Raw genomic sequence first — 27,682 nt, forward strand, 5'->3', positions numbered from 1 at the left:
AGGATGGAGTTATTAAATTTATTTGATTTGTAACCTAGGAGCTGTGAATCATTCAGATTTCAGTAATGTTAGTCCTTAGATGTTTAGCTCAAAGGTGGTACAAAATATTACTATAACAGCAGGAACATCATCCCAGATTCTGAGATTCTATGAGAATTCATAATTCCTTCGCTTTTTCAGGGCCATCTTCTCCCAGCAGTCTTTATGTAAAGTCATGAATTCTCAGTTCAGTTTTCTAGAAGAGGAACCAAATAAATTAGTTTCTTGTACCTTCATTTATGAGATCATTTTTTATTTGCCTAAATAATATTCACGGTTATATGTGATTTCCAACCTATCAGAACACACCACAGGTTCTAGATAGCTGAAAATATACCCTCTTGCGTTACAAAACAACCTGCAAGTTTACTGATCTGTCACAACTTGCACGGAGGGGTACAAAATACCACTACGAAATCTGAAGTGCAGATCAAATTCCACAGAACAGTCTCTGACCACATCAGTCAGTGATTTGCTGGCTCACAGCACAGCAACACTTATAAGCAGCTTTTCCAGTGATTCCAGAGACCCCATGCAATCAGAATATTTTTGAGAGCTGAATCTAAACAGCTCTCAGCTATTGTTAGAAATATGTTTCTAACTGTGAACTGGTTTGAGAAGCCCTTAGCATTCAGATTTTCAAGCCTTCTTTGGTGAAGGCTCCAATACAGGTACCCAGCTGTTCAGCATTAAGTATCCGATAAAGATCGGAGGCAGGTCAAGAGGCTCAGGAGAGCAGGTGAACCAGGCAGAACGCTGGGCAGCAGGGTGCTAGGAGTGAGCAGAGCTACCCCCTTCCCAGAGACACTACAACACTGTGGCTACACAAGGCCTTCTCTCCAGCCCTTCCATGGGATTCACTCCAGTGTGCAAGAGTTCAGGAGACAGGGCTCCACAGCTTCACGATGAGGAAAACACACAATAGCACAGACTCCTGGATTCTGCTCCAGAACACTTCATGTGTTTTAAAACCAAGATCCCTATATGCACAGTGCACAGCTGTTGCCTCAAAGCTTACGCACCAGTAGCTCTAAGTGCTCACTAACTGGCAATGGGACAACAGAGAAGGACTCTTGGTTTTGCAGTTCCATTTTCTCTCTGAGTGTACTCCATAAGCTTCCTACCTATTGCTCAAGAAGATGGAACTCTGGATGGAAAGGTGATGCAGAAGCAGATAGTCCTTAAATTCTGGCTATGGGTAGATTTCTTCAGAAACAACGAGGAAAGATGAAGAACACAAAGTTTTCTTCAGTGTTTTTGTTCTTGAAGTTCATCTCGTGCAATCCATGAGTGAGTGAACAAAATAAGGACTATCCGGGGCTATGCTATCTCTGTGAGCACAGCTATACTGCTATTCCCACTAGTAGACTGTGGTACAAATCCTGGTGTTCGGAACTCAAAGAGAATGTTGCTAAACTGTGGAGCATTCAGGAAAGAGCCACCAGAATCCATCCCAAGCCTGAAGAAGAATTTAAAATGAGATTCCAGTTACACCACCTGTTGTTTAAGCAAGAGAATAAGAGATGACCAGTGACACCAATAAAATACCCATGGACAACACATCACAGGCTCATTGTCAAGTAGGTAAAGATCTAGGAAAATCCAATGGATGAAAGCTGAAGCTAGACAAATCCAACTAAAAATAATGTACCATTTGTTTATTCATTTAAGCTCTGCATCATTAGAACAATGCATTAGAAAAACTGCTGAAAAAGGTGCTGTTCTAGAAACTGTTTTCTGACTGAACATCTGAATTGATTGAGGGTACTACAGAGGTCAGAACAGATGATGAAAAAAGGCTTACAAGAACACCACACTGTTCAGAGGGAGAATGTGACCATTCAAGAGTTATTAGCTAAATAACACTAAAGTTCATAGGAGCTTCACAGAAGATAATAAAAAAAAAAAAAAAAAAAATTGTATTGATTTTAAAAAACTTTGTACTCGCTAGTGAAATGGAAATTTCCATTTACCAGTGCAGAAAATAAGGAAGACTTGTGTAACTGCCTAAAGCCTTAGCAAAGAAATCTCCAGTTTCATCAGACAGCACAAGGACTACCACGGCTGCTCCTGAGAGCTCTGGGACAGGTAACTCCCTGGCAGACCTGCGGCCTTCGCGGGCACTGTGTTGTTTACCACACCCTGGGCCGGGCCAGGCCTGGTGGGTGGTGATCAGCAACGTAAGGCCAGTAATGAGCAGTGCCAGGGGTCAGTACTGGCTCCAGTCACGTCTGATATCTTTACTGATAACCTGGAAGATGGGGCAGAGTGCACACTCAGCAAGTTTGCAGATGAAACTGGGAGGAGTGGCTGAGGTGCCAGAGGGTGGTGCTGTCATCCAGAGGGACCTCAACAGGATGGAAAGACGTGCTGACAGGACCCTCATGAAGTACAACAAGGGGAAAATGCCAAGTCCAGCACCTGAGGGAGGACAGCTCCAGCCACCGCTACATGCTGGGGCCTGCCCAGCTGGAAAGCAGCTTGGCAGAAAAGGAGAGCTCCTAGAACATGAGCCAGCAAAGTGCCTTTGCAGCAAAGAAGACAAACGGTATTGTGGGCTGCATTATGCCTCGCAGCAGGTCAAGTGAGATGTTCTTTTCCCTCTACTCAGCACTGGGCAGGAGACACCTGTAGTACTGTGTCCAGTTCTGCGTACAAGAGAGACACAAACATCCTGGAGAGAGTCCAACAAAGGGCCACGGACATGGTTAAAAGGTTGCAGCAACTCTCCTATAAGGAGAGATGAACACTGGCACAGACTGCCCAGAAAGGCTGTGGGCTTTTTCTCCTTGGAGATATTCAAAAGCAATCTGGACACGGTCCTGGACAACTGGATCTAGAGGTCCCTGCTTGAGCAGGAGGGTTGGACCAGATGACCTTCAGAGGTGCCTTCTGACTTCAACCATTCTGTTTCTGTGATTTACCATATGAGAGAAAACTATACCATGAGAACTGTCAGACGTTAAAGCTAGAACAAGTTAAGCTAATTGTTGTAGGACCTACACATATGCAAACACTCTGTTACCTTAGCAAGCTTTTTTTTCCCCTGTCAGTTTGCAAAGTCAGGTGTGAGCCAGAAGTAAGTAGAGAGCAACTAGAGAACATTCACATGATCTTCTGATGCTTGGAGAGTTTAGAAAACGTAAGAGAAGAGTACAACTGTCCTTCAGATGAAGGACGTCAAAGCAGACATTACAAAAAATATCCCAGTAAGGTGCTAGTAAAGAAACAGGTGACAGATGTGACTTTGCAAATTATTTGATAGGAAAAATTTTCTCATGACACAAGGGGACTAGGGAATCTGGAAGCAGTGAAAATGGATCAAGAGAATATTGGGAGTGAGAGGGTCAAAAAATGTCATGGAGACACTTCCACACTATCCAGCCTCACCCACTTGTGTATGCTCACTGAAATTATTAATCCTGCATTACACTTCACGGATTTAACACAAATTGCCACCTATAACGCAAACCATATGTAAAGTCAAATTAACTAATACTTCCTTATGCTGAGAAACTTTCAAGGCAAAGAGAACCATGCACATCTCTTCCTAGAATTCCCAGCTAATGGTAAGCACTCCTGTTAGATTCCAGAATTTCCTGTTGCACATTTGGCTTGAGTTATGGGGACTGAAACACGGACCTTCCTATCATTACCTCACCAAGGATTCTACTGTACAATCTGCTTTCTGGTGGCCTCAAAGCCATGAGTCACTCATACGTACAACGAAACGTTAGCAAGACGTCTCTTGAAAAGAGAACTTGAGGAAACAGGACTTAAAGCAATTATTGTCAAGCTCCCCATTTTGATACTGACCTGACGTTTCAGATACACTGTCAAAGCCCTGCTGAGAGCACACCCTTGCATTCCTCTTACAGATGAAGGCAGTGGTTTAGGTCCTGTCTAAATAACACAAGGTACTAACGCTGGTTTAAGCGGATGACGTACAGTATATATGCCCCATTGAACACGGGTCTTTACCTTCGCTTTCTTTGAAGATACACATGTACCAACCACTGGGCAACAAATGGCCATACAACAGCAAAAGCTAAAATACCAGGAGAAATTTCAAAGGGCCACCATGCTGGTTTCTAAGGAAAACAGAAGAAAATTCTCATCAGCAATGTGTATCCTTTTACGGAATACCCACATGTGTGCTTCTCACTCATTGCAAAGGCTAGAGTATCAAAGCAGAAAATACTAGTAAGACCATAAAAGAAGATTAATGTGTGAACTTCTTCAGACACATTATTTTTCATCTAGTCAAGAGAGAGACAATACAAAAAACACAGACTAAAAGCTAGATATAAAATATTAATCTCATCTTTTTTTCACTATTCAAACCGCGTTTTACAAATAGAAAAAAAAACAGTATTTTACCTTGGCAGAGGAGTCAGGCTGATAATTTGACTGTAGTGTTGCAGATTTTGCCTTTAAATACAAAAAGAAAGGCTGGTAAGTATAAAAAGGGAACACACAGTTAAAGTTTTTCTGCTTCACACAATAAGAATATGAAGTTTTCCATCTTGTGAAGGCTGCTGTGCCATCTGTATATATAGATGACAGTTTAAGGCACAGAATCACCCCCATGCAACCCTCTTTTCACCATGTAATTTCCAACTTACCTCTCACATTTCCATTACTCTTTATAACATTTTTATTTTATGTTAAAAAAATGAATCAGCATCACTTACTGGACCTCTTTACTGTTTTTCAAGGTCCCCCTGCCCAACCTGTCATTGCAACTTGCTCAACTCTGGTCCAGTCCCAACAGCTGCATGCCAGAGAAGAAATCCCAGCAGCCTAATTTGCATGATGCCATCTTTCAGCACTAGTCCACGCAAAGTCAAAAAGCACCACTTTAATCTGCCCTGAGTGGCAGCTACCAGCATGTCTAACAGCATAAAGGAAAGACGATACCCTCTCCCAAATCTTCCAGGCAATCCAGAAAATGAGAAATACAAGCAACTTTTCAAAACTATTCCCACACACTATTGTGGTGCTTCCACAAAAACAAAGTTTTCTAGGTCTTTCTTAATTTATGCAAGTGTGAAACAGAACTTTCTGTTTCTCTTTAGTTAAGGGTAGCAAGTACAGCATGAACTGCTGGGGAAGAATCTTTTGCTATTTCAACATATATTGCTCAGGAAAAAAAATAAAAGAAAGCCAATCTGTATCCAAACAATGGATCCTTGAATAGCTGTGATGAAGCAAGGTCATGGTTTTACTAAATCCTTCTCTGGCTGCCTCAGATTTGGAGTATGTGCATCCCATATGATACTGCCTGTATAGCTCTCATTCTTAGGTAGATCAAAATCTATCAGCAAGTCAAACAAAACCAACCAACCATTTTTAGGTTGCTGGTTCAACTACACTCACAGTGTATTCTGTTCTCCCACATATACAGCCTTTGCATGGAAACAGACAGGAAAAGAAACAGCGCATCAATAAATATCTACACTTGCTTGAGACTTCTGTTGCCTATCTTGTATACATGATGTGAAATCCCAAGAATGCTGGATTACTTTGCAGGGAAAGAATGCTGTGAAGAATCAGTGTTCTGGTAACTAAAAAATGAGATCCAAAGTTCAGCCTGCAAACATTCACCAGTCTGGAAGATTAAAATAATTTCTTATTTCCTTTGAAGATGCTTTGAGATCTACTGATGAAGCAATGAGTTGGGATCACGTATTACTACCATTAACTATAGAATCTCCATATAGTGACTGTGTATTGTTTATCAGTAATTATGGCTGAGATTAGTCCGACTCAAAATCACCAAAAAAAATATATGGTTAGTTTCTAGATCAAAATGCATGGTTTTGCTCATATGTACAAGAGCCCTGAATGGTGTTCCTGAGAGTAAGTACCCATAAGAAATTTTAAGTTGGAATAAACTACAGAATATCACTGAAATGACTTCACAGCTTAAGAAAATATTATATGAACAAGCATAAAAATATCCAAGAAAATGTAATAAAAAGTAATCAAATAACTTCAACAACTAATACCTGCGATGCCGTAACAGCCTCCAGCATGTGCAACCTCTGAAGGACGTTCTGCATGTCTTCTTGCAACCGCATCAGCACCACTGCAATCTGCTCGTTGAGGCTGCCCCTGGGTCCTCTGTCTGATCCCCAGCGGTCTCCATCCCCTCCACTACCCATCTGTCCACCTTGGGAACCATCTCCTAGAGGCTGAAGTCTATGTCCTATTTTGGAAGACAGGGAAAAAAAATAGAGACATAAACCACAGAATGGGCTGTGGACTCCACTGAAAATGTTTGATTTTAACAGTTTAGTTCTCTGCCTACTGAACCGAGTGTGGTGCTCCTAATCACGGGCTACATTCAGGCACTTCAAAAGCACAGGGAGGTTACTGGAACATCATTTGAGATGTTTCCCTCCATACTCAGTGTGACAGTATCATTTAAGGTCCTAGAACTGCACAGACATTTATTAAAAAATCGTTAATTCACATCTAGTTAAGTTCAGCCATAAATTCCACCCTAGCAAAAAGAAAGTAAGATCTGTCTTATTATCAAGGGTAGGTGTGTCTTAAGTCAGGCACAGTCTCCAACTGGAAAACAAAGCACAGTGGAATAGAGTGACGAGGCAAGACAATTGTTTGAAGCCCACAACAGTCCTTTAAACTATACACAGCGAGACAATCGTGTTTCCACCTGCAAGTAGTAAATGCAAGGAAAACTACAAAGGAGACAAGTGGAGATGTTTAAACTAGAGCGCATTCTTTGTAATATTTCTCAATAGATATGTTATTTGTATTTTCTTTTTAATTTTTGCATCTGATGACACACAGGTGTCATATAAAGAGGCATACTATACATACATAAAATAGTTTCTGGGTTTGGTTTGGGTTTAGTACATGAAAAAAAAATTTATCCTTGGCTTTACAGACCCTACCACTGGAATATGGTGCTGCTCCTAGGTGACAGTTCTCAAACTATTATGGAGTTAAAAAGGCAGAGATCCAACATAAATTGAACATCTGGACTATTATATAATTAAGAATCATCAAATTTTAAGAATCATAGTGGGTAGTACCAGAATCACTCAAAGGTGTGGTTAACACTCCAATTACATAGAAGCCAATAGCTTTCCAAGATGTTCCATACTTTCAATAAGACACCATAGAAGTATAAATGCATATGCATTTGAAAATAAATATGTAACTTGTACAGAAACTCTTCTTATGCACAGATAGGTTCTGAAGATTACATTTCTGGAAAGACAGGTGCCATAAACAGCAGCTGGAGTTTAAGGTAAGCCAAACCAGAAGAAGCCAATACGCTTAATGCAAGATCTCCATAGCACAAGAAAATCCTTTTGTAATACTTATTATGAATGAAGCAAATACTCTGAAGACAAAAGTGACTGCTCCCCACTGTCATTAGGATTTTGTTATCTATTTTTATTGTGAAGGTCAGAAGCATTATATGGCATGACTGTCTTACTGGACAAGGGCTTCTTGGGCACCTGTAACTGAAGACATTCAGGAGAGTGGGGAACACAAAAGCAACATGCACAGTACCTCTCCCTCTTCTGACACTGTAGAAATCTGCTTTTTCTCCACCCTTCTTCTCCTTGTGAGGGCCACCATTACTGGCTTTGCCATCTTCTCCTCCACACTTGACTTCGCCCTGTTCTTGAGCTGCTGCCTCTACAGTATTTCCAGGCTGGAGATTCTCAGAAGTCACGCAAGCGCGCCTTGGAAAATCCGTATTTTCTAACAGAAAACTGGGATCTACATCCAAGAAATGGGATGAATGCTTTAAAGATCCTTTAGCTGATGTGATGATCTCCAAGGGCTACAAATTAACATTAGCAAGTAATTAAATTCTGTAAAATGTGACAGTTAACCAATAGAAAGGAAGAAGCATCTTATTTCACTTTAAGAAACCAGTTTGCCCAGGACTGAAACATGTAACAGGAACAGTTGTTTTCCTGTACAATATGCTCACTATTGTCTAAATGTCCTTTTCAGATTGAAAAGGCATGAGGCAAATATTCTCAAGCCAGTGATACCACTTGGAATTACTTTAGACATTTCCAACATAGAGTAATACCCAGTAATCACTAAAATAGAACATGAAGATCTGCAAACATTCAGTTTTCCCTTATAAAATTGGCCTTGCTTCTGAGACAGTGAAGTGGTATCCCAACTGGGATGCATGAGTCACTGTCAAAAGTCACATGCTATCAGCAACCTCGAGTAGGCAGTGTTTACACTCAGGGCAAAGAGAGCACATTCCTTATTATCAACCTGCTCAAAACAGCCTGGCTGCCCCCAGTACCTCCCACCAAACAAAAAAAGGGCACAGCATTCTATCAGCTTCTCACTCGCAATCGGTGCTACCGTGGGGAGATATTACAAATGGATGACATGTGTGTTCATCAGGTCACCATTACACGTTCTGCAACACGTTTAACCCAAAAGAAGGGGCAAAGAAATGGCCACTGCTGCCAAAATCCCATTTGTCAAATAGTTCATAAACCTGTATCATCAGACCCGAAGGACAGAGTGTTGGCTACATTTTTTGAATAAAAAGCTCCATTTAATTCTTTAAATGAACCTCTTCTAGTTTGAATGGATTCATCTGTAATTCTACTTGTATATTTATTTACATATGCCTGAACATTTGTTATTTTTTTAAAACTAGCTTCTCACGCAGATTGGGAAATTCTGACAAGTTATCCACCCACTTCAATTAAAGAACCTTGCTCAAACGATACACAAGATGATTGGGAAATCACTTAGATAAGAGAGCTTTCAACACTCCTACCAACTCCACGCTCCCCAACATGCTTCACTACTTGCTAAAATTTTGATTTGCTAAAAGGAATTCTTTATATCCTGAGGAAACAGCTAGACAAGAGAATGATACAATATTAGAGAGCTTACTAGTCTTTCTGATGCCATGTATCATTCATATATTCCTCCTCAAAATCAGGAAACTAGGTGTTTGAGTACAATCTACAAAGTCCACACTGAAATTGAGGTCTGAGCCAGCAAGTCAGCTAAGACTACAGTTAATGCAATGAGGAGGAGCACAAATTCAGCCAAAACTAAACCAGCACAGCTGGTGCCCACCTTTTATATGGAAGTCAGAGAAGGCTGCAGAGAGCACAAGGGAATTCAGAAATCACTGTGATCTCCCACTTCTTCAGACCTTGGCCACTTTCAGGCTCTGGCTGACAGGCCGCCTGCTAAGGCTTACTCTATTTTTTTCAAAGATACTCTTTACTTATTCTAAGAAACACATGCAGGACTCAGCAGGGCAGAAAGAGAGCACACAAAAGGCTCATTGATACAAAGATACTCCTTGCTTCTTCGAGATAGCTGGATTCTGGTTCCTACATATGAGACTCTAAATTAATTTATGGACTTAGTTTCTTTGTACTGCTGTTTTTGATACCTTCCCCTCATAAGTTCTCTAAGGGGAAAAATGTCAAGGCTTTTAGATCAGTAGTAACCTAGTTGTAAAAGACTGACAACAAAAAGAACAAAACCCAATAGTCTAAACAGGATAAAGGTACACATGAGTTACTTCATTGACCTCTGCCTGTCCAGGTTCACCTGATAGATAGGAACCTACTGAAAAATAAGCATATAAGTTTCCAAACACACCTAGGAATAGGAAGCCCCTACCTCTTCTAGTCCAAGTTGCTCCATAGAGTCACAGTAAACTTCACTGTCTGAATCACTGGTTAAGTGCTGAGTTGCTGAGACCTCTTCAGTATTCTCTTCATTTGCACCTGTATGGAAAGGAGACAAGCACACGTGCTTTGTAAATATGAGCCAATATTGGCAAAGAGTAAAGCAATGAGTTAAAATGTCAAGCTGAGCTTCAACTCATCCACCTTTTACCTACAAATGTCATCCTAAAGTTACATTCTCAATAAAGAGGTTATATTAATATAGGAACGATCTAAAACTCCTACTAATGGGAAAATTATACCTCATATTGGCATTTCTGCATTATAATTCAATAATTTTCATTTTTACCTTGTTCATTCCATTCTTCTTCCTCAGCATAAAGCAGTTTTGCCTAAAGTTATCTGTTGTTTTAAGAATTACACATTTAGACATCAGTTTCAACAAACTGGCATTTATAGTATGTTCAGCCCTTGAGAATGACAAATAAGATAGTATTGATTTTCATTTCACTACAAAATACCTTTCAAAGGCAAATAGTATTTGCATAGGTAATATAATGAATTTAAAAGAAAACAATTGTAATTCTGTGGGCTTGTGCCTCTCTGCCCCTGAATTAATCCTTTGTTCTGTAGGAGATCCTAAAAGAAAGCCTTACTTTAAACTGGTGTTAATTTTTTTTTTTTTTTTTTTTTTGCATTCTTTCTTCAGTTTTCTACAACTGAAAACACCATTGCTAGTCTCTGAATCCCAGGATTAAGCTTTCAAGAAAAGGAATACTTTCCATGAAAAATGTGTACAAAGGAAAACATGGTCTGCCAAGGACAATACCTTGGTGAGCACCATTATTAGCTATTTCTAGGCTTTGCTCCATTTTCTTTATTTCCTCCTCTGGGTTCAAGCCATTCAGGGCAGATTTGGTCTGGATGCCGTTCTGTGTATCTGGGGTAAAGCTGTCCTCGTGACAGCCATTAGTAACAACACTTTCCAAATCTTTAGCAGCAGCTGACTCATGTTTCACATTCTCATAGTCTGTAAAAGAACAAGAAAACCTTGTAAACAGAAAGCTATGCACCTCATAGCTCAAAACATGTTTCTTCCAAGTAGTTAACTTCCTAATGGACTGTATGTATAATGTATCTGCAGAACAAAATACGTAAATGCTCCTAGATTCACATTTGCAGGGATTGTTCTGTTCTTGTAAAAAGTGTAAATCTCAAATACAATTTGAATAAAGAGCAGGTAGTATTTAAAACATAAGTAAGCAAATTCAAAGTAGGTGTGTCTGATAAATTAAATAATAATCCTAATGTCCTTGGAGGAAAAAGACTGTATATATTTCTAAACATGCAAATTCATTTTTCACCTGATGCTGATATTTCTCCAATCTCTTCATGGACCCCCTAAACAAATTTCACTGTAAGTTCTGTTCTATTTTCTCTGAAGAAAGAAAAAAGTTATTTCCAGTTCTACTGTTACAGCCCACATAGCCATGCACAGCTCTTACAATGGCACTGGCAACAAAACCCAAAACAATAAAGAATATAAGACTTTTAGCTAACCTACCAACAGAACTTTCTAGGTGACTCAAAAACTGTATGGCATAGCTCACTCGTTTTTACTAGTTCCAGATATTATAACCCAGGTTGAGACACTGCCATTTTTCATACAAGCATCCAGGTGTATTTGCATCTAATTCTCCTTAGATACAAGACTCGTGCTCCTTTGTGATTTTCCGCCATGCTGAAGTGGCTGACACTGGAAGATGCAACTAGCCAAGTGCAGGAAACGTACCCTTTCCGTTCAGCTGCCGCTGTTTTTCTTCCTCCTCACGAAGCCCTTCTTCTTCTGATTCCGCTCCGCTATCACTACTTTCAGCTTTTCCATTCACAGCCTTTATATTTGGAGTAGAATTCATGACGTTACTAAGGTCTAAGAAAAAAAAAAAAAAAAACAACAAAACCCCCCGTATTTTTAAAGAAACAAACGTACGCATCACCCCTGCCTTAAACTACTAGCCATAGTTCTACAAAAGTATTTCCATATTGGAAGGTGTTCCAAGTGATGCCAGCTTTACTTCTCTAAGCTCTTCCTTAACTGGTTCAATGTTCCTCTTTTGTGGCTCACCACAGAGTGCCTGACTACTGGGGTGAAGAGATTCTCAGGAATCCTGCTGCAAAGAGACAGCAGGCCACTTTCACTATTGAGAGTCAGACCAAAACTATCACCCATATTTATGGTGTAAGCTGCAGTAGCATTTTATCTAGGACCAGTGTGGCCATGTTCTTTCAAATCCAGAAGTCACCATTTTTATAGAAGTTTTCTTTTGGGCTGAAATGCTTCAAAACTGTTCTCAACTCAAAGGCAAATTTCAGAACACTTTATTCTATTATATGAGCAACAGGATTCTCATAGGACAAGGTAAATACAACATCCCATGCACGTTCTCCTGCAGCAATTTAAGCAGACACAAAATGTTGTAAGAAGACTCAAACTTATACAGATCTTCTTCTGGCAAAAGGCATACAGAAACAAATTCTGATTTCAGTGGAAAAAAAATTTAATATGCTGTGCATTTGCTTGCATGTTTAATTATACAAATATATTTTTCAGTCTTGAAATAGACAAAGTAATTGCTAATTCCTTGTTTTCCACAACTTTGTTCAGTCCAAGGATCACAAGCAATTTACTCTGACTGGATGAAGAATTACAAGGTAAAGATTCTTAAAAAATATGGAAAATTTAAGGGACAATTTACCACCTCTTGTAAAAAAAGATACGGTTAAATACGTCCTGATGATCATTTAAGCCTCCTCTGTTAGAATAGAGTGAGTAAGGTACAAAGAGGGGACTCCTGCTCTGAAACACTTGCACATTTTACGTGCTGACTCCCAAGACTAAAATCCGTCTGTTTTAATTGTCACCACAGCATTCCATTTGCATAATTTCTACATTCCCGTGACAGAACTTTGAAAGATTCATTCTTATATTTAGGTTTAACACTGAACAGCAAAATAATATCCAATTATACTGGAGTTCCCAAACCAGCTCTGCTACTTTCTTTGCTGCATGGCAATTTAGAGTTACGAGTTTTCTGCTTTAATCTTGCAATGAAGAGTCTTCCCACATTCCTCTAATTTCAAAGCTTATCCATAGTGCTTTAAAAAAAAAAAAAAAAGCAAAATAACTTCCTGTATAGAAATAATGAATATGTTAGATATCCTGTTCACCCTAGTTTTACTGTAAAGTAAGGTTCCTGTGGGCACCCTCCATCACTGCTTTGGATTGATTTAATCCAACTTTTATGTGAAGATTAAAAAATGCGCTTCTTTATTGTAAAAAAAGAGAATTTGAAAAGCTATTGTCTGTCTTACAGACTGTAAGTATATAAACAATCATGTGCCCATTTTCTCCTCACTGAAGAGCACTTCTTATTTGCAAGGAAATCTCTTTCACAAAAGAAAAATCCCAACATGCTTCCAGTTTACTTCTCATAAGCATGTTTAATGTATTGTGCAATCCAATTCTTGAGACGTTTTTCTGTGAAGCAGCAGTGTGAGGAGGATAAGCTACCAGTTAAGTTCTCACAGCAGGATCATTAAGCGCAGACACAGCTCCCTTGGCAAGGCAAGGCAGGCATTACCCTTTCCTTTGAAACAAAAAGGGGGTGGAGGCACAATCACCCATGGGTTCTACTCAGTTGTGGGAGTAAATAGAAAAGACAAGACAAGGAGGAACATTTAACTGTGAAGGAAGGCGAATTAAAACTAAACTCCTCAGGTTACTAAAGCTCAAGCTATACTATAAGCTTTTTTATTAAGATTTATTTTTTTTCTTTCTGAAATGAAGGTCTTTGAATATTGAATATTCTTCTCTCTTCACTTAATTTCAGTAAAGACATACATTTGGGGAAACTTCTAAGTGATACATCACATATACTTAAATAAAGAGGTGGAACTGAGGGGTATCAACAGTAACAGATTGATGGTATCATGCCATAGTATACACGAATAACTGAAACCCATCAAATTATTTCTTCCATAAAGTCACCCTTAGCAAGTGCTCCCAAAAACCATAAAGTGGCATTGCTTTGATGCTGACTGTGAAGAGCACAGCACTGTGTGGAGTTCTGGCCACCTCAAATGCCATATTTAATTGTGTATTTTTTTCCTCAGAACGTTTACACTGCTATCCTCACCAGGTCCACCCCCAATTGCTTTAACTACATGGTAAAACCATGTTTTGCTGCCATCCTCCTTGATACTCTTGAGTATCTGCTAAGAAACCAGCAACGATGAGTAATATCAGGGGTGATGGGGTAAAAGACTAAACAGAGCCAACTACTAGTGACTTCTACAGTCCCTCTTGGTAGGTCAATAGCTACTTCCTGAGGAATGTATCTTTAAATATGCGTAAGAGCCAAGCACATTTTTATAAACCTTATTTGCTTTGTGCTAATCCCATCCATCCCTCCCTCCCTCCCTCCCCCCCCTTTTTATTCTGTTTACCCACTTCAACTGCAGGCAAACTGTTAGCAGCTTTCTTTGTTGCCTTTGGTTAGGTATTATAGAATTCCTCTTGATTTATTATTTTCATCTCACTGCCTACAATGCCAAACTGTAAGATTTGTGAGTTTTATAAATCAAAGCTGTATTGCTTTGTAGCAGTACAGGGAGCTATATTCTACTGTAAAAGCCTGGGCTGTTTTCATTTTGAAAGCTATATAGTAAGAGCTGCATAACAGTAACAATATACAAAGAGAAGGAAGGAGGATTTAACAAAAGAAAAAGCTGAGATGGAAAGGGTATGAAGAACAGACACACAGCCTCTCTGTAAGTTCTCAGCAGACATTTATTTTGTGTCAGTTCTGTTAAGAGATTCCTTAAGAGCAATTCTAAACGTATTTCTTTAAAGGCAACACTACAATTCTTCTCAACTCCCTGTAAAACGGCCAAGTTTCTCAAAATACGTATTTGATTTCTAACTCCCCACATATTTCAAGGCAATTTGTTACCCAGATGGGAGTTTTTGAAGCTTAAATGCCTCTGTGGATCTGCCCCAGCTCAAGGGTCATTTTACAGCAAAAACCTAGCCTATCAGGTTTTTCTCAAATGACCTGTATTTTTGGTTTTCTGAACAGGCATGTAATTATTGTACACAACTAGCACACACTGCTGGAGCTGTACTGATGGTTGGCCCAGCACAATCCAGTATCATCACACAAGTCCCACCAGCCACTTTCATGCTTTGCAAATACCAGTGACCAGGAAACACTCTACAACAGCAGGTGAAACACATCATAAAACATTTAACCAGCAGTGTACACCCTCATAATTTAATAAACAACATGTGCTTTTGTAAAATACCATAACTTTACTATCTGCTCAACAACATGAAAATCTTACACACTGGAAGATTATTTCCAGGACGTACATTAAATAGGGATCTCTGAACTCCTACGTTTAAGCAGATTCAAGTTTCATCAAAATTAAGTCTCAGAGAGCTGTATGCTGTACACTATTGTTTTGATAATCAGGTAACTACAATTCTTTTCTTGCATCACAATGTGATGTTTCATGCTTGCTACTGATCCAAGTAGGCTCCCTGCTTCAATTCCAAGTTTACGCAACCATGTTCTGCCAGTTCCAATACCCTCAGTTACACAAATCTCCACCTCCTTCTGGGAACACATATCCCAGTGCCGCAAGGGGTGCACTGCAAGGGGTGACTGAAGTGAGAAAGGAGGGGTACATGCAAGCATCTGGGAGCAATAAGCTCTTCAGCTAGAAGAAGAAGAGTTTCTATACACTCATTTCCTTCCATTCTTTTTAATGTAACACACCACAAAGAAAGTTTCCAGAGGCCCAGCCTGCTCTGTAACATCTGCTCTACACTACTCAAGCAAGCTGCCATCACAAATAGAGATTTTAGAAAGGTCCATCAAAATCAGAGACAAAAAATTATGAAATTTCTCACTTTCAGTACCACTGGTTTATTACTTTCAATTAAGTGCATTAAGTGTAAGTTCTCTGGAAAACGTATTCCCTAAACACACAGATTGTGGAAGTCAGATCTTCCTCTATACAGTTTTCCTTTTTCATTGTTTAGTCCTCCTAAATTTTACTATAACAGAGAAAAAGCAGCCTCTTCTCATTGTTCTTCTAATATACTCCAAAAGACTACAGCCTTGTTTTCTCAACATTCCTCTCTCTGCTCATGTGCTTTTCAAGCTGTTGCACTCAAAGAGATGCCACTGTATTTCAAAAAACAATTTCATCAAAAATATCCTTGCCTTTATTAACCATATAAAAACATCAAAAGAATAGTTTGTGGATAAGAATGAACACAGACAATAGCAGCTTCTTATTTACATTAACTTCCAAGAATGGTATTCAGGATTATTGACTAGTTATCCTGGATCTTCACACTTCTCTTTCCAATATCTACAGAGAGTTCCTTACCTTCATCCATGTCATTAGTACCCATTCCCCTGAAATTTCAGAATACTTTCCGTATAAGTAAGGTTATCAAGTTTTTGGGTTGACTTAGATACATTTCCCTTCTCCCAGTAGGGACAGCCTGCCTGGGATTTCCTGACTGAGAGCAGCCCAGGGAGAACAGCAGCTGCCCACAGGGATTCCCAGCTTTGGCAGGTGCTTCCACGAGCAGGACTTGCTAAGCTCTCTTCTGTGTAGAGGAGATACAGTCAGCATTTGGAACCTTTACTTCGCGTGGCAAGAGCATTACACTCTTGAGTTTTGTCCCAGAAACCAGAAAATACAAAACATGAATGTACTGGACTCAGAACCCCATGAAGAAAATTGAACTATGCATGAAAGCAACAGTAAGCCATATTGCTGAGTCACCTACAGCCCAGAAACTTCAGAAACTTTTCCCTGATAGCCTGAGTAAGAATTTGGTTTGCACTGTACAAAAAAAAAAAAAGCAAACACCAAACAAAGCAAAAACAACCACACAGAAGACAAATAGGAAATAACATTAATATTATATTTTCCTGCCACCTACTCCAAGCCTACCAGTTGAACAGCCTTTTATAATGCCCATATTAAACATGGCCTCACAGGTAAAACAGATTTCTTTTCTATATATCTTGAAGACTATGATTAAAATTATGATTTTTGCTATAACAGTTATGTATGAAATACCAGCTCATGCCCACTGGGCACTTTTCTGAGAGGAATAAAGATATGACTACCTACATCTGTTTTTCCCCAGCCTCTCATACCTCTGTTCACTGCTACTTCTTTGTAGCTTGTCTTTGTAGAACCCGAAGAGCTTTTGAGAACCTATTTGCTCCTTTGCAGGGAACAGTTTTCTGGTTGGAGGAAAAAAATCCGGGTCCAATGGCCACTTATGCACAAAAACTGTCACTGCTGACTCGATCCAACATGACAAGAATACAGATAGGCTTTTCTTTTCTTGGAAGAAAGCTTCTCTTAGCTCTCTCCACTTTGATACAAACAATTTTTATTCTTACATTTTCACATTTGGATACTCTACTGCTTACCCTGTGGTGATATACTCTGTACTACATATGACAGACGAGCTGCTGGTATCCTCAGACTTGAGCTACACTGATGCTCTGCCCTAATTTCCAACATTATTACACAACACTGCATAAGCCCATCAGTTTGAAGTCAAATGACAAATGAACTTGGAAGCCTGAAGCAGGTATATTTTGCAACAGGACAAGCCGCAGCTTGTTGAGACACTGATCCACCTATCATTGAGGCTCTCCACTGACTTTGGCACTTGCTGGCCCAGCCCTTAATCCTATAATAACCCCATCCTGCAGCAAAGGCTGCAGAGAACGTTCTAGAAGTTTCTCAAAGTAAGCTATTAAACTACTAAGATATTAACAAACATATTTGTATAGTAAATCTCACACTAGCCTCCCTGAATATAATCTGTAACCTTAATGATAGTTGTTAACTTATCATTGGAAACTAGAAGAGGAGAAAAAGTTTAAAGGACAGAATTTTGTAAACTTCCCTTACTCCCTGTGCCCCACGCTTGCCCTGCTTTAATGCACCTCCTGGCTGCCACCCACTCAACATATCCTACTGAAGCACAGCAGTTTCAAAGTAAAAGGGGTTTTAGCTCTTTCGCCCTGATCTTACAAAACGTTAAGATTCACAGCCACTGAGTTCCTTAAAAATCCTAGTGAAGAAAAGAGGAAGGAGAAGGAAGGAAATCAGTGTAGCAAATATATTTGAAATCAAACAGAAATGAAGAAGCCATCTTATGAAGCAAACACAGGGTGCTTCACAGTAGAGTTCACACACAAGCAGGAAGAGTGGGCCATCAAATGCTCCATTACAAATCAAAAGCACTGAAAATAACACAAGAATGTTTTTGAGAAAATAAAGCTATTTGAAAAGAGACACTATAATCATATGAAATCTACAGAAGCACAGTTGGAAACTATATTGCATTTTAACAATAAGTGTCTCTACATGGAAAGTAATAATTAAGAACAGACTCACTTTTTTCAAGTGCAATCCTCCCCTCCAAGCTTACCTATGTCCTGTCCTAACTGCTGCCTTTGAAATAGAAGTCTTTACATGTATTTCCTTGTCCTAAAAGCACACAGACCTCAGTGAGTATCATCCTTTAAACCCAGCTCCCACATCCAATGCCACTCACACAAGCTGGTGTTGAAGCAGTGCCCTGTATGGGCTCTGAGGGCAAAGATGCCATACAGCAGTTGGCACCACCCAAAGCCAGCATGTGCAGCAATAACAGCCACCTTGCTTCAACAGGGCTTCATCTGGTGCAACTGCATTACAGCTAGGAGCAATGTTTCCAGGAGAGAAACAATCATTAGAATGACAAGTTTGAGTATTATAGTGCTGAAATTTTCCACAGCCTCTGCAATGTATAACCTGTCATTACTGGAGACAACATCCAGTTTTCACAAAGGCTTCCAAAGAGTACTAGTACTCACCATCAAGGCATTATTTAGCAGGATTTTAAAACAGATTAAATGCCTTGTCACAAAGGATAAAGTACGCAGGAAAATTCTGCTGAAGAACTTGCAAGCAGTTTCCAGATACTTTGCTTAGTTGTTGAGATAACTTGGTGCAGGCCTGTCAGGTAAGCATTTTCTTGTCCCCCTTTGGATTTACTCACATTCAGAAAACAAGAAAATGTCCAAAAACATTCAGAAGGATGAGTTGGCTCTGAAACTTTCAGTATTTTCACACAGTATCAGATCAGCAGGGTGCCAATTCTAGCCCACCTTTGGTTTCTTCAGGTAGAACATAACAAGAGTGCTTAAATGCCCATTCTGAAAATTTCAAATTCACTGAGAAATGGTATTTTGAAACTTGTCTTTTTAGCATTGGCTTGGACATCATATTCCTTCTGCATTTAATAGCAAGTGCAGAAAGTTACAAGGTTACTCTTCTAAAGCACTCCCCACTTTGTGTGACAGTCCTCCCTCCACTCTTCCAGCAGCTGCAAACAGAAGGGTCCTTCTGTAACACTGCACCAGTTACCTATTCTCTTCTGCAGCACCACGACAGCTAAGCGCCCACGGTCATCCTTGATGTCTAACATTTTATGTACCTGAAAATAACTTTCTCTGTAAAGAAGTATTTCATACCTGTCAGAAAGAGACTACTGACCAAATTTTGCAGAGAACCTCTGCTTTTCACACAGCTGCAGGACAAGCTTTCAAAACACTTCCCAGGTTACAAGTTTTTGAAATACCCCTCAGATTTGCTCAGCCTGTTGGAGGGAATTCTCCATCTTCCTTTCTTTACCAACATATCCAAGCCCTGGTACTGGTAACCCATGGGTCCGGCAAGCTTGTCCCAGTCATCGCATAGGTGTTACAAGTCATTTCAATACTAGCATGTCAGGCTCCAGTGTTCTTTATTAAGGAGAGCCACAAGCTCTATTGATTCAGTAAGAATGTACTTCAATGGTTTGTATTTAACATCTTCAATGAAACCACAAGGAGCAGAAATTCAATTTTAAAAGGCTACACTTTTCTGTTGAGGTGAATCTGCTAGAGATGATACAGCAGCCATAGCTGACCTACACTAAACTCCCAGACAGCCTCTTCAACTAATTCAAGAAAAGTGTTAATTTTGAGGAAGTGGAATGCAATTCTTAAAACAACTAGATAACGATCTTCTTCAGATATATTAAAATATGATGGAAGAAGAATGGAAGGTGAACTCCAAACAAACTGGGCCAGAGGATGGGGGGAATACAATATGAAGTAAAAGATGTAAGAGAAAGGTTCCAGTTTCCAGAACAGAATCAATTGCATTCCCAGGAAAAAAATACCTTCCACAACAGAAGCTACAGAGAATAGGGGCTTGGGAAGAAAAAAGACTGGAAGAACTAACACAATCAAAACATAACTATTTGTCAATTCTCAACAGTATTGTCACCAGTGTCTACACCATCTCAAACACAGACTTGGGCAGACTGGCTCTATTCTTCAGTGTGTGTCTGGAAGACTGAAGATACACATGCTTCCCCACTTCTGTGAAATATCGAGACCTGTACGGTGAACAATAATTATTTCCAGCTTCACATATAATCTAAGAACTGGTAAGAGTGCTGAAGCAGCTTCACTTTTAATCTAGGAAACGGTAAGAGTGCTGAAGAAAGGGTTCCAAAGCCTGAAATGCAATGGTGAAGTTATAACATACAACAGAATCTGTGAAAATTGTGTCTTAATTTGTGGCATAGATGTTGCAGCTTTTAACCATATGAATGACAACTTATCACCACATTCATTGCAATACTGATAGCACAAGAGAAAGCTGAAATTTCCTCTTCTGTTTTACTTATACTGCCTCATGTTTAAGCTGCCTCTTTAAAAAACAATTACGCCAAATTTGTTACTGAAATGGGTATGGTTTAACTTAGGTGATTCTCTGTTTGCCCAGATAAGCCACTTTTTTCAGAAGTTGCATTTGGCACTGTGCCATAGACATCAACCTCAAGTAAATCCTTATTACACAGATCACTGGCCTGAATCTACTGATACTCTGATAATCTTGGCCATCAATCCTGCTGTCAGGCAAGCTCATTAAATCCCAGACGTGGTATACACAATTTTAGTTGAGAAGAAGTCATACAGCTTTCAAAATGGCCATTTAAAATTTTCTACCATACCTTTCCTCAAAAAAATTAAAGACCTATTCCTACTTCTCTGACACTTGATACCAAACCCAAAACTATATTCCTTTAAGGTGAGGGGTGGAAAAAAGCCACACACCAAAAGCACCTTAACCAGCTGACTCCTACTTCTTAAACACATGAAACCAAATAATTTGTGCAATTGTTTGCTTTTTAAAAACAGTTTCAAGAACTTGCAGCAGGGCAAAACTTAACTGTGATTTTAAGCCATATTTAAACAACTATAAGCCTTATATTACAACCTTACGAATACACTACCTGTGACATAATAACTGTTACTATCAAAACATTCTGACATTGGTATTGCTAAATGAACATCACCACACTGATTTTTATGCAGCTACGACACCACTAGGTCTGCCACTTCTCAGAGATTCAATATTTTTAAATAGATACTCCTTTCATGAACTTGAGCCTCAGAAAACTTAACCTGAAAGTTTCATAAACGCATCTGGGATTTTTTATGTATTAGAGAAACCATGACTAAAAAGGCATGGATTTTGATTGTGGAATATTTTTTTTTTTTTTTTTAACTTTTGATCAGATGACAGAGCTGAATGACCAGATCTGTATGCACTTTGATAATCCACAGCAACATCAGGAGGTAGCTGTACTTATTTCAAATAGTTGTTCCTTTTGTTAATGGAAAGAAATCATACTTAGTTGGGTGAGTTACTTCTTTGTTTTAAGTACTCTCCCTTGTTCAGGAAGAGGGTTCCTTCAGCAGCTCAAAAAGCCTGTACACAAGGACCTTCCTGGGTCTAACTTTGATTCATAAATCAAAAGCAAAATAAACCAAAATCTATCCTAATGAGGTGGCAAGCCCCAGAAGACACAAATGTTAGCAGGAAGTTACTACAGCACCAACACAATGGAAAAGGACTTACACATAATTTATTATTCCTACCTTCCAAATACTTAGAGACATTCTCCATTCGAACTGCCGTATGGTAAAGAGAATGAACAAAAAGACACAACATTTAGCTTTAAAATCATTTATATAAAACATGCCCCAAAAAATCTGGAGTTGTGATTATTAGTAGTACAAAGAAGTTGTTAATCCGAACCTGAGGTTAGGTCAGATCCTTTGTTCTTTTTATCTTCTACTATTTCATAGAACGGGCCTATTACTTGGAGCAATTCTTCAACTTTGTCCGTCATTGGCATACTCTCAAGAATCTGCACAAATCCAAAACATGAAACATCTCATGAAACAGCATGTCAACTGTAAAGCTGAGCAATTAAGTCACTTTACGTGTTATTCTATTTTTAATATTTTTTAAATTAAATGAAAACAACATAAGCCTAACTTACCAAAGAGTGGTAACTAGCTATATTAGCTTTTTTTAGGTGAAGAGAAGATGGGAGAGCTAATGCATTTGCCACCACTAAGGGACTACCTCTGTACAGTACTAACAGAATCTGGAACTGGAATCTGTTATTTCAGCACTTTGGAAGTAAACCAGCTCAAAGTTCAACAGGCTGCTGTTATTTAATGCAATTTATTTTAGAGACAAGTCTTCCTACAGAGAAAATGAAACTAAAAGATTTTTTTCTTAGAGGATTCCTCACATTTGTCAAACCCTGCCATCTTCAGTGGAATGTAAGGAGCAGATCAAAAGTCCTGGGTCTTCAAAACTGGGTCCATCAAAACCCAAACAACAAAATGGACAGAATGCAACAAAACTGGGACACTGCAAAGACATACTTAACAGAGCAAACTAGCACTAAATTCTGCTCTTCAAGTCATTTGGAACTCTTCCTTTGATAAAAATTTCTTCATTTTAAATTATGAAATGAATAGCTTTGATCATTTGATAGGATGCTAAATCTTAAATCTATGACAGGCTGAACAGAAGAGATTCAATAACTGAATATTATTTTTAAAGCATACAATATTATTGTCCCATTCTAGTTTAAGTCCTTTCAGCCAAGCTTTCTGCTGATAGCTTTGTTCCTCTTTCATCCTCTATTTTTTTTTTAAAGAGGCAATAGCTACAGGAAAAAACTCAGAAGCAAACTAGCACCTATAATACACCACCTCCTCCAGAACAGCACCAAAAAAGCAAAAGATTGAGGTACAAGCCGCCACAGAACATGCTGCTCTAAAGCACCAAGCACAACACAAAGTTGTAGAGGGAAGAGCTACAGCATTACTTCACAAAGCAGGAGCTCCATTCAGGCCAGCATGGAACGAGTCAACACTTGCAAATTGATCAAGGATACCAAGAGACAAGAATCCCATCGAACTGCAGTTTCATTGCCACTTCTCTGATCTATTCAGTGTATATAATTCATTCCATATTTGTTAGATAGATATGTTCAGAGTTTCAGTGCTCAGGTACAGAGCTGGATATGAACCAGAGTTTTGTGATTTTTATTTTTTTTTTTTAGCAGTAATAGCATTGAGAGAAACAAGAAATGCATTTTAGAATAAAACTTTTATTTGCTATGTATTTACTTCTATAGTCTGCACTATAAACAGCTTCATATGTGCAATTCTATGATGTCTGTACATAACAGCTCTGCTATTCTATACAGACCTCAATATACTCGCTGCACTTGAGCAATTCTTAGAATGTTACTGCAGTTTCTGTTAGGTAAGAGTTTTGTAACTGCTAGACTTTAGGTGAGCATGAAAAGAGCAAACACACCCATAAACAAAACCAACTGTTTACTTATATTAGCCACTTGGCATAATATGGAACCTTAAAACTTGAAAGTGCAAAAGAAGTTATTATGTACCCTAAATTACTCTCTTCTTTGGATGTCAGATAACTGATATATGAAGGCTCTTGTTTGAAATCAGACACACCATACAGTCTTAGCCCTTCTTCACGCCAAGTTATCACTAATTTCTAATACATAACAAAACAGTATCTCTGAAGTGTAAAGTAAACAGAATTGCAATATAAAATTTCAGAAATGCTCCTTGGAAGATAAAGTAACCTTAAAAAAAATGCACCTGAGCTCAGATTCATCTTAGCTATGACTAAGACATGTTTGGTCATCTCCCACCGGCACCTCAAGACCTCACCCAGACACGCTCCTCACCAGCTGTGATTTTCAAGGCAAACAAGTTTACAACAAAAGTATCTTGGAACAGGGCCACCTGATGCACATAGAGCACAAACACAATGTGCAAATGCCAGGGACATGCCCCAGGGGCTGGGGGGAACATGGCAATCTCACACACCCTTAAACACAGCCCCATGGTATCAGCCACAGCACGACACCCACACTAACACATGAGGATTAGTGCAGTATGTGCTGATAGAACAACCTAGTGGATGCATTTGAAATGCATTTCCACTGACATTTCAAGTAGAATCAATCAGGTTGGAAGAGCTGAAGCTAGAATTTCAAATGAGAGCTGAAACAGCACCAAAACAGGACAGATTCCTCAGTTCCAAAGCTGAGCAAGGCAAGAAGTCATTTGCTCTCCAGCCCCTACATGGAAGCTGTACAGAGGCAGAATTTTTGTGCTTCAGTAGGGTCAAGTAAGTAGACTTCCTCACAGGAGGCTTTCTAGGTTTGGGTTTTTTTAGAACAAACACTGACGTTTCACTTAGTTTCAGTGTCCTGACCAAACCAATTACTGCACTGAAAAAAAAATAAGGTACTCCACTGAAGCATTAACCTTTTGAATCCAAGATTTACAATGAAGCACTAAATCCTGTGGCACCCATTCAAATGGAATTATTACAATTCAGTGGGACTTTTGACCAAATTAGTAATATTTATTTGTCCTTCTGTGTTTTCTGGAGTGGTTTACTTTTTATTTTAAAGCAGCTACAGTAATATCAGCAGGGACTAAATTACCAAAATTACAGATAGGAACAGTAGTCAGACTCCATCTCCTTGCCTAGTAACTTTTTTGTTTTATCAATCATTAAACACATTAAGTATTTAATGTCAAGACAGCAGCCTATGAGGAAAAGAACAGTATCCAGAGTATAACTTACATTTTCCCTCCTTGATGCTAACCTCATTATACTAATAGATTATGATTATAATTTTATCCAGATTGACAGTAAATAATCTCTGAACTGGAAAAGCCACCTAAAAGGTCTTCAGTAAAAAGACTGCAGTGAAAAAGATCAGCTAATAAAAGACAAGAAACTTTAATTCTGTTTACTTCAGTTAATGGTGCAGTTCCTGGTTAATAGAGTAACTATGACTGTTCACAAGTTACACATCTCCTCCAAAAAAGACAGACCAAATGACTCAATTCTAACCGTTTGACTGCAGATAACATACAAGAAATATTTTCATGACAAGTACAGAAGATTCAGGTTGCTGAGCTCTTCTTGAAAAATGAAAGATGATCAAGGTTACAGATTTGATTACAATTATGTCTCCAGTCACAAGAATGAGACTCTCGCTCCTGAAGCCCTTCTGGAGGGTTGTTTTTCTTCCTTTCCAAGATGAGGATCACTTACCTTTCTCAGCTCTGGGAAGTGAGGCACTTTGCAGTAAATCCACCTTTCTTTTGCTGTACTTGAAGTTCCACTGTCCCTTTACCATGATTTCAAAACTTCATTTTCTTTAAAGTCTGTCATTTAAGTTTCATATCAGCTAGAGCTCTCACGTTTCTCTGAAAACAACCCATATTCTATAGCTTTGGAAGGAACTACATCATTTTCTTCTCCCCATGGGCCAAACAGCATAGTACCGAAATTAACAGTTCATGTAGGGTATAACTCATTTGGGGCTTCAACAGTAGTAGTCAGCAAGAACCTCCTTGTGTTCCCCAACTTATTTCTAGAATATTTGTTCCAGAAGATCCCTCTCACTCATTAGTAAACTTACCTTTTTCATTTCTTCAACATAGGCTATCATGGCTTCTTCTTTGGACATGTCTCCCAAGGCACTCCAAGCATCCCTAGGAAAGAACATCACATATATATTCAGTATCTTCAGGGCCAACATAGGGGGTTTTTTTTCAGCCTGGCCTTAAGTAGGTCAGTTATGCAATCACCAAAATTTCTCTGATACAAATAAAATGCAACAATGTTTCACACTTATTTTTAAAGTCCAAATTTATATATTTGCTAGGATAATCACACAGTGCTACATCAACAAAGAAGCACCAAAGTGAGCAGCCTGGGGACTGAAAAGTTCCTCACTGACCAGCTATGATCTTGTATCCAGTAAGATGTTAACAAGTCCAGATACAAGACATACATTTCCCTTTTGATTAAGTGGATTTTTCTAAGACTCTCTGCTGCAGAAGAAGAGCAGGCATGGACACTTCAGCCAGTATTTGCAAACAGTTGCCAGCAAGTTAGAACAGGGTACACAAAAAATCTTTCCTTTTTGAGTTTACCAACTGGGGAAGGACACATCAGCCTAGTAGGCAATTAGTTTAACCATCATCCCTGGTTACCACAACAGCTACATATAACCTAAAAAAAAATTCCCCCCTCTCCAACTCTGCAATACAGAAAACTCCAATCAAATTTATGTATATTGCACAAGAATACAGACAGCAACAAAACATTCCACACTTGATTTGACACTGTCCCTTCGTCTTGCCAGCGCAGCTGCCCCACTTACAGCAAAGCCCCAGGGTTAGGGGCTCACATTTCAGCTACAGCCAGCCAGGGGGGTGGAAGGTTACTGCCCCAGTCCTCTGCAAAGATACACCCTTCACCCTGACCTGGGTAGATGGGGGGGAAGGGGAAGTCAAAGGAATCATTTCACACATCCCATGAAGACCATGACTACAAACCCAGCAATAATACGTGTTTTTCAGGACAAATAACTGTTAAAATACAATAAGCAAGGCGTTCACATGGCTTTTCAAACAGATTTTTAGCAATTTGGTGAATGAGAATTTTTCTCAGCGTAAGGAAAATAGACACTGAAAAACCCTGCCACGGAGCAGAAACACCAGAAAGACATAAACCAGACCTCTCCCCAAGAGCTTGAAGCTACATTGTTGGCTGTCAGTGAGCAGTTATTGAGCACTTATTCTCAACACTTGAGAAGGAATAATTCCAGACACTCATCCACATCCACATCATTCATTCTGCAGAGCATCTACAATTTCATTCTACAACATGGGATAAACACTACAGAGGTACCTTGATGGTTCTTGCCCAAGAAAAACCTGCCCACCTGCAGAACCCAGGGGAATGTTTTCACCTGCAACTCTGAGAAGTTATAAATTATCTGAGCTAGAAAGTTGGAACACAAGAGAGAAAATGAATTCAACTATCAAAGGTTGTGAGTGTTCTTTTATTTAAGAGAGATAGAAACTCACTAAACTCTTTCTTCAAAAGCCATTCTTTTAAACATCTCCAATCCAAGCATTAAGAAAACCAAAACAAAACAAAATAACAACTCATGAAAAGTTACCATTTATATCTACCAATCGGGTCCCAAAATCCAGGTCGTGGAATGTTACAGGGTCCTTGGGTTGCTTGCTTATAAAAGCTATAGAACTTTAGCATCATTTCATTCGTTGGCTGGAATGAACCTAGTGAAAAGCATTTTAAAATACAATCAAATTGTAATCAAGAATATTAACTAGTATTTTACAAGCATAGCATTTCTGTGAGAAAATTGCCTGCAGTTTGCTACAGCATGATTCACAGCAGTACAACATAAGTCAACATTGACATTGGAAGTGAACATCTTCACTTCCCCTGCGATGAACCAGCACCACTAACAATATTTACTTTACAAACAGAAAATTTCAGCTTGAGTTTAAGGACTATAACCTTTACTACTCATAAAGTCAGATTACACATAAAAAAAGAGTAATAAGTAACATAGA

The 27,682-nt window shown here is 39.1% G+C and overlaps 1 protein-coding gene across 3 annotated transcripts; it reads right to left on the reverse strand.

Annotated features, from left to right (window-relative positions):
* ACBD5 (acyl-CoA binding domain containing 5) lies at positions 1 to 27,377 on the reverse strand. 3 transcript variants are annotated; one of them, XM_008935956.1, is made up of 11 exons: positions 27,262 to 27,377; positions 25,711 to 25,783; positions 21,966 to 22,077; positions 11,509 to 11,646; positions 10,546 to 10,746; positions 9,709 to 9,815; positions 7,591 to 7,867; positions 6,051 to 6,250; positions 4,420 to 4,470; positions 4,021 to 4,130; positions 1 to 235 (listed from the first exon to the last, which is right to left on the reverse strand). In XM_008935956.1, the coding sequence occupies exons 1-11, from the start codon at positions 27,357 to 27,359 to the stop codon at positions 223 to 225; spliced, it is 1,380 nt and encodes a 459-aa protein (XP_008934204.1). In that variant the 5' UTR covers positions 27,360 to 27,377; the 3' UTR covers positions 1 to 222. The 3 variants fall into 3 exon arrangements, with proteins under 3 accessions (XP_008934204.1, XP_008934205.1, XP_008934206.1); XM_008935957.1 differs by lacking the exon at positions 1 to 235 and having other exon boundaries at positions 4,017 to 4,130; positions 4,426 to 4,470; XM_008935958.1 differs by lacking the exons at positions 1 to 235; positions 27,262 to 27,377 and having other exon boundaries at positions 4,017 to 4,130; positions 4,426 to 4,470; positions 10,558 to 10,605; positions 11,548 to 11,646; positions 25,711 to 25,758.
* Between the last annotated feature and the right edge of the window lie 305 nt (positions 27,378 to 27,682).

Source organism: Merops nubicus, unplaced genomic scaffold (genome assembly GCF_000691845.1).
Source record: "Merops nubicus isolate BGI_N331 unplaced genomic scaffold, ASM69184v1 scaffold44372, whole genome shotgun sequence".
NCBI lineage: Eukaryota > Metazoa > Chordata > Aves > Coraciiformes > Meropidae > Merops > Merops nubicus.

Bases quoted from the DNA above. Each gene is read 5' to 3' on its own strand.
- ACBD5 (XM_008935956.1), bottom strand. From the start codon at position 27,359: ATGATGCTAAAGTTCTATAGCTTTTATAAGCAAGCAACCCAAGGACCC. The intron at 11,647-21,965 runs GTTCGGATTAAC...TTTTTTTCTTAG, and splicing joins AGGATCTGACCTAACCTCAG to ACCTTAGTAACGTCATGAAT. The intron at 7,868-9,708 runs GTAGGGGCTTCC...GTTAATTTGTAG, and splicing joins AGCAACTTGGACTAGAAGAG to CCCTTGGAGATCATCACATC.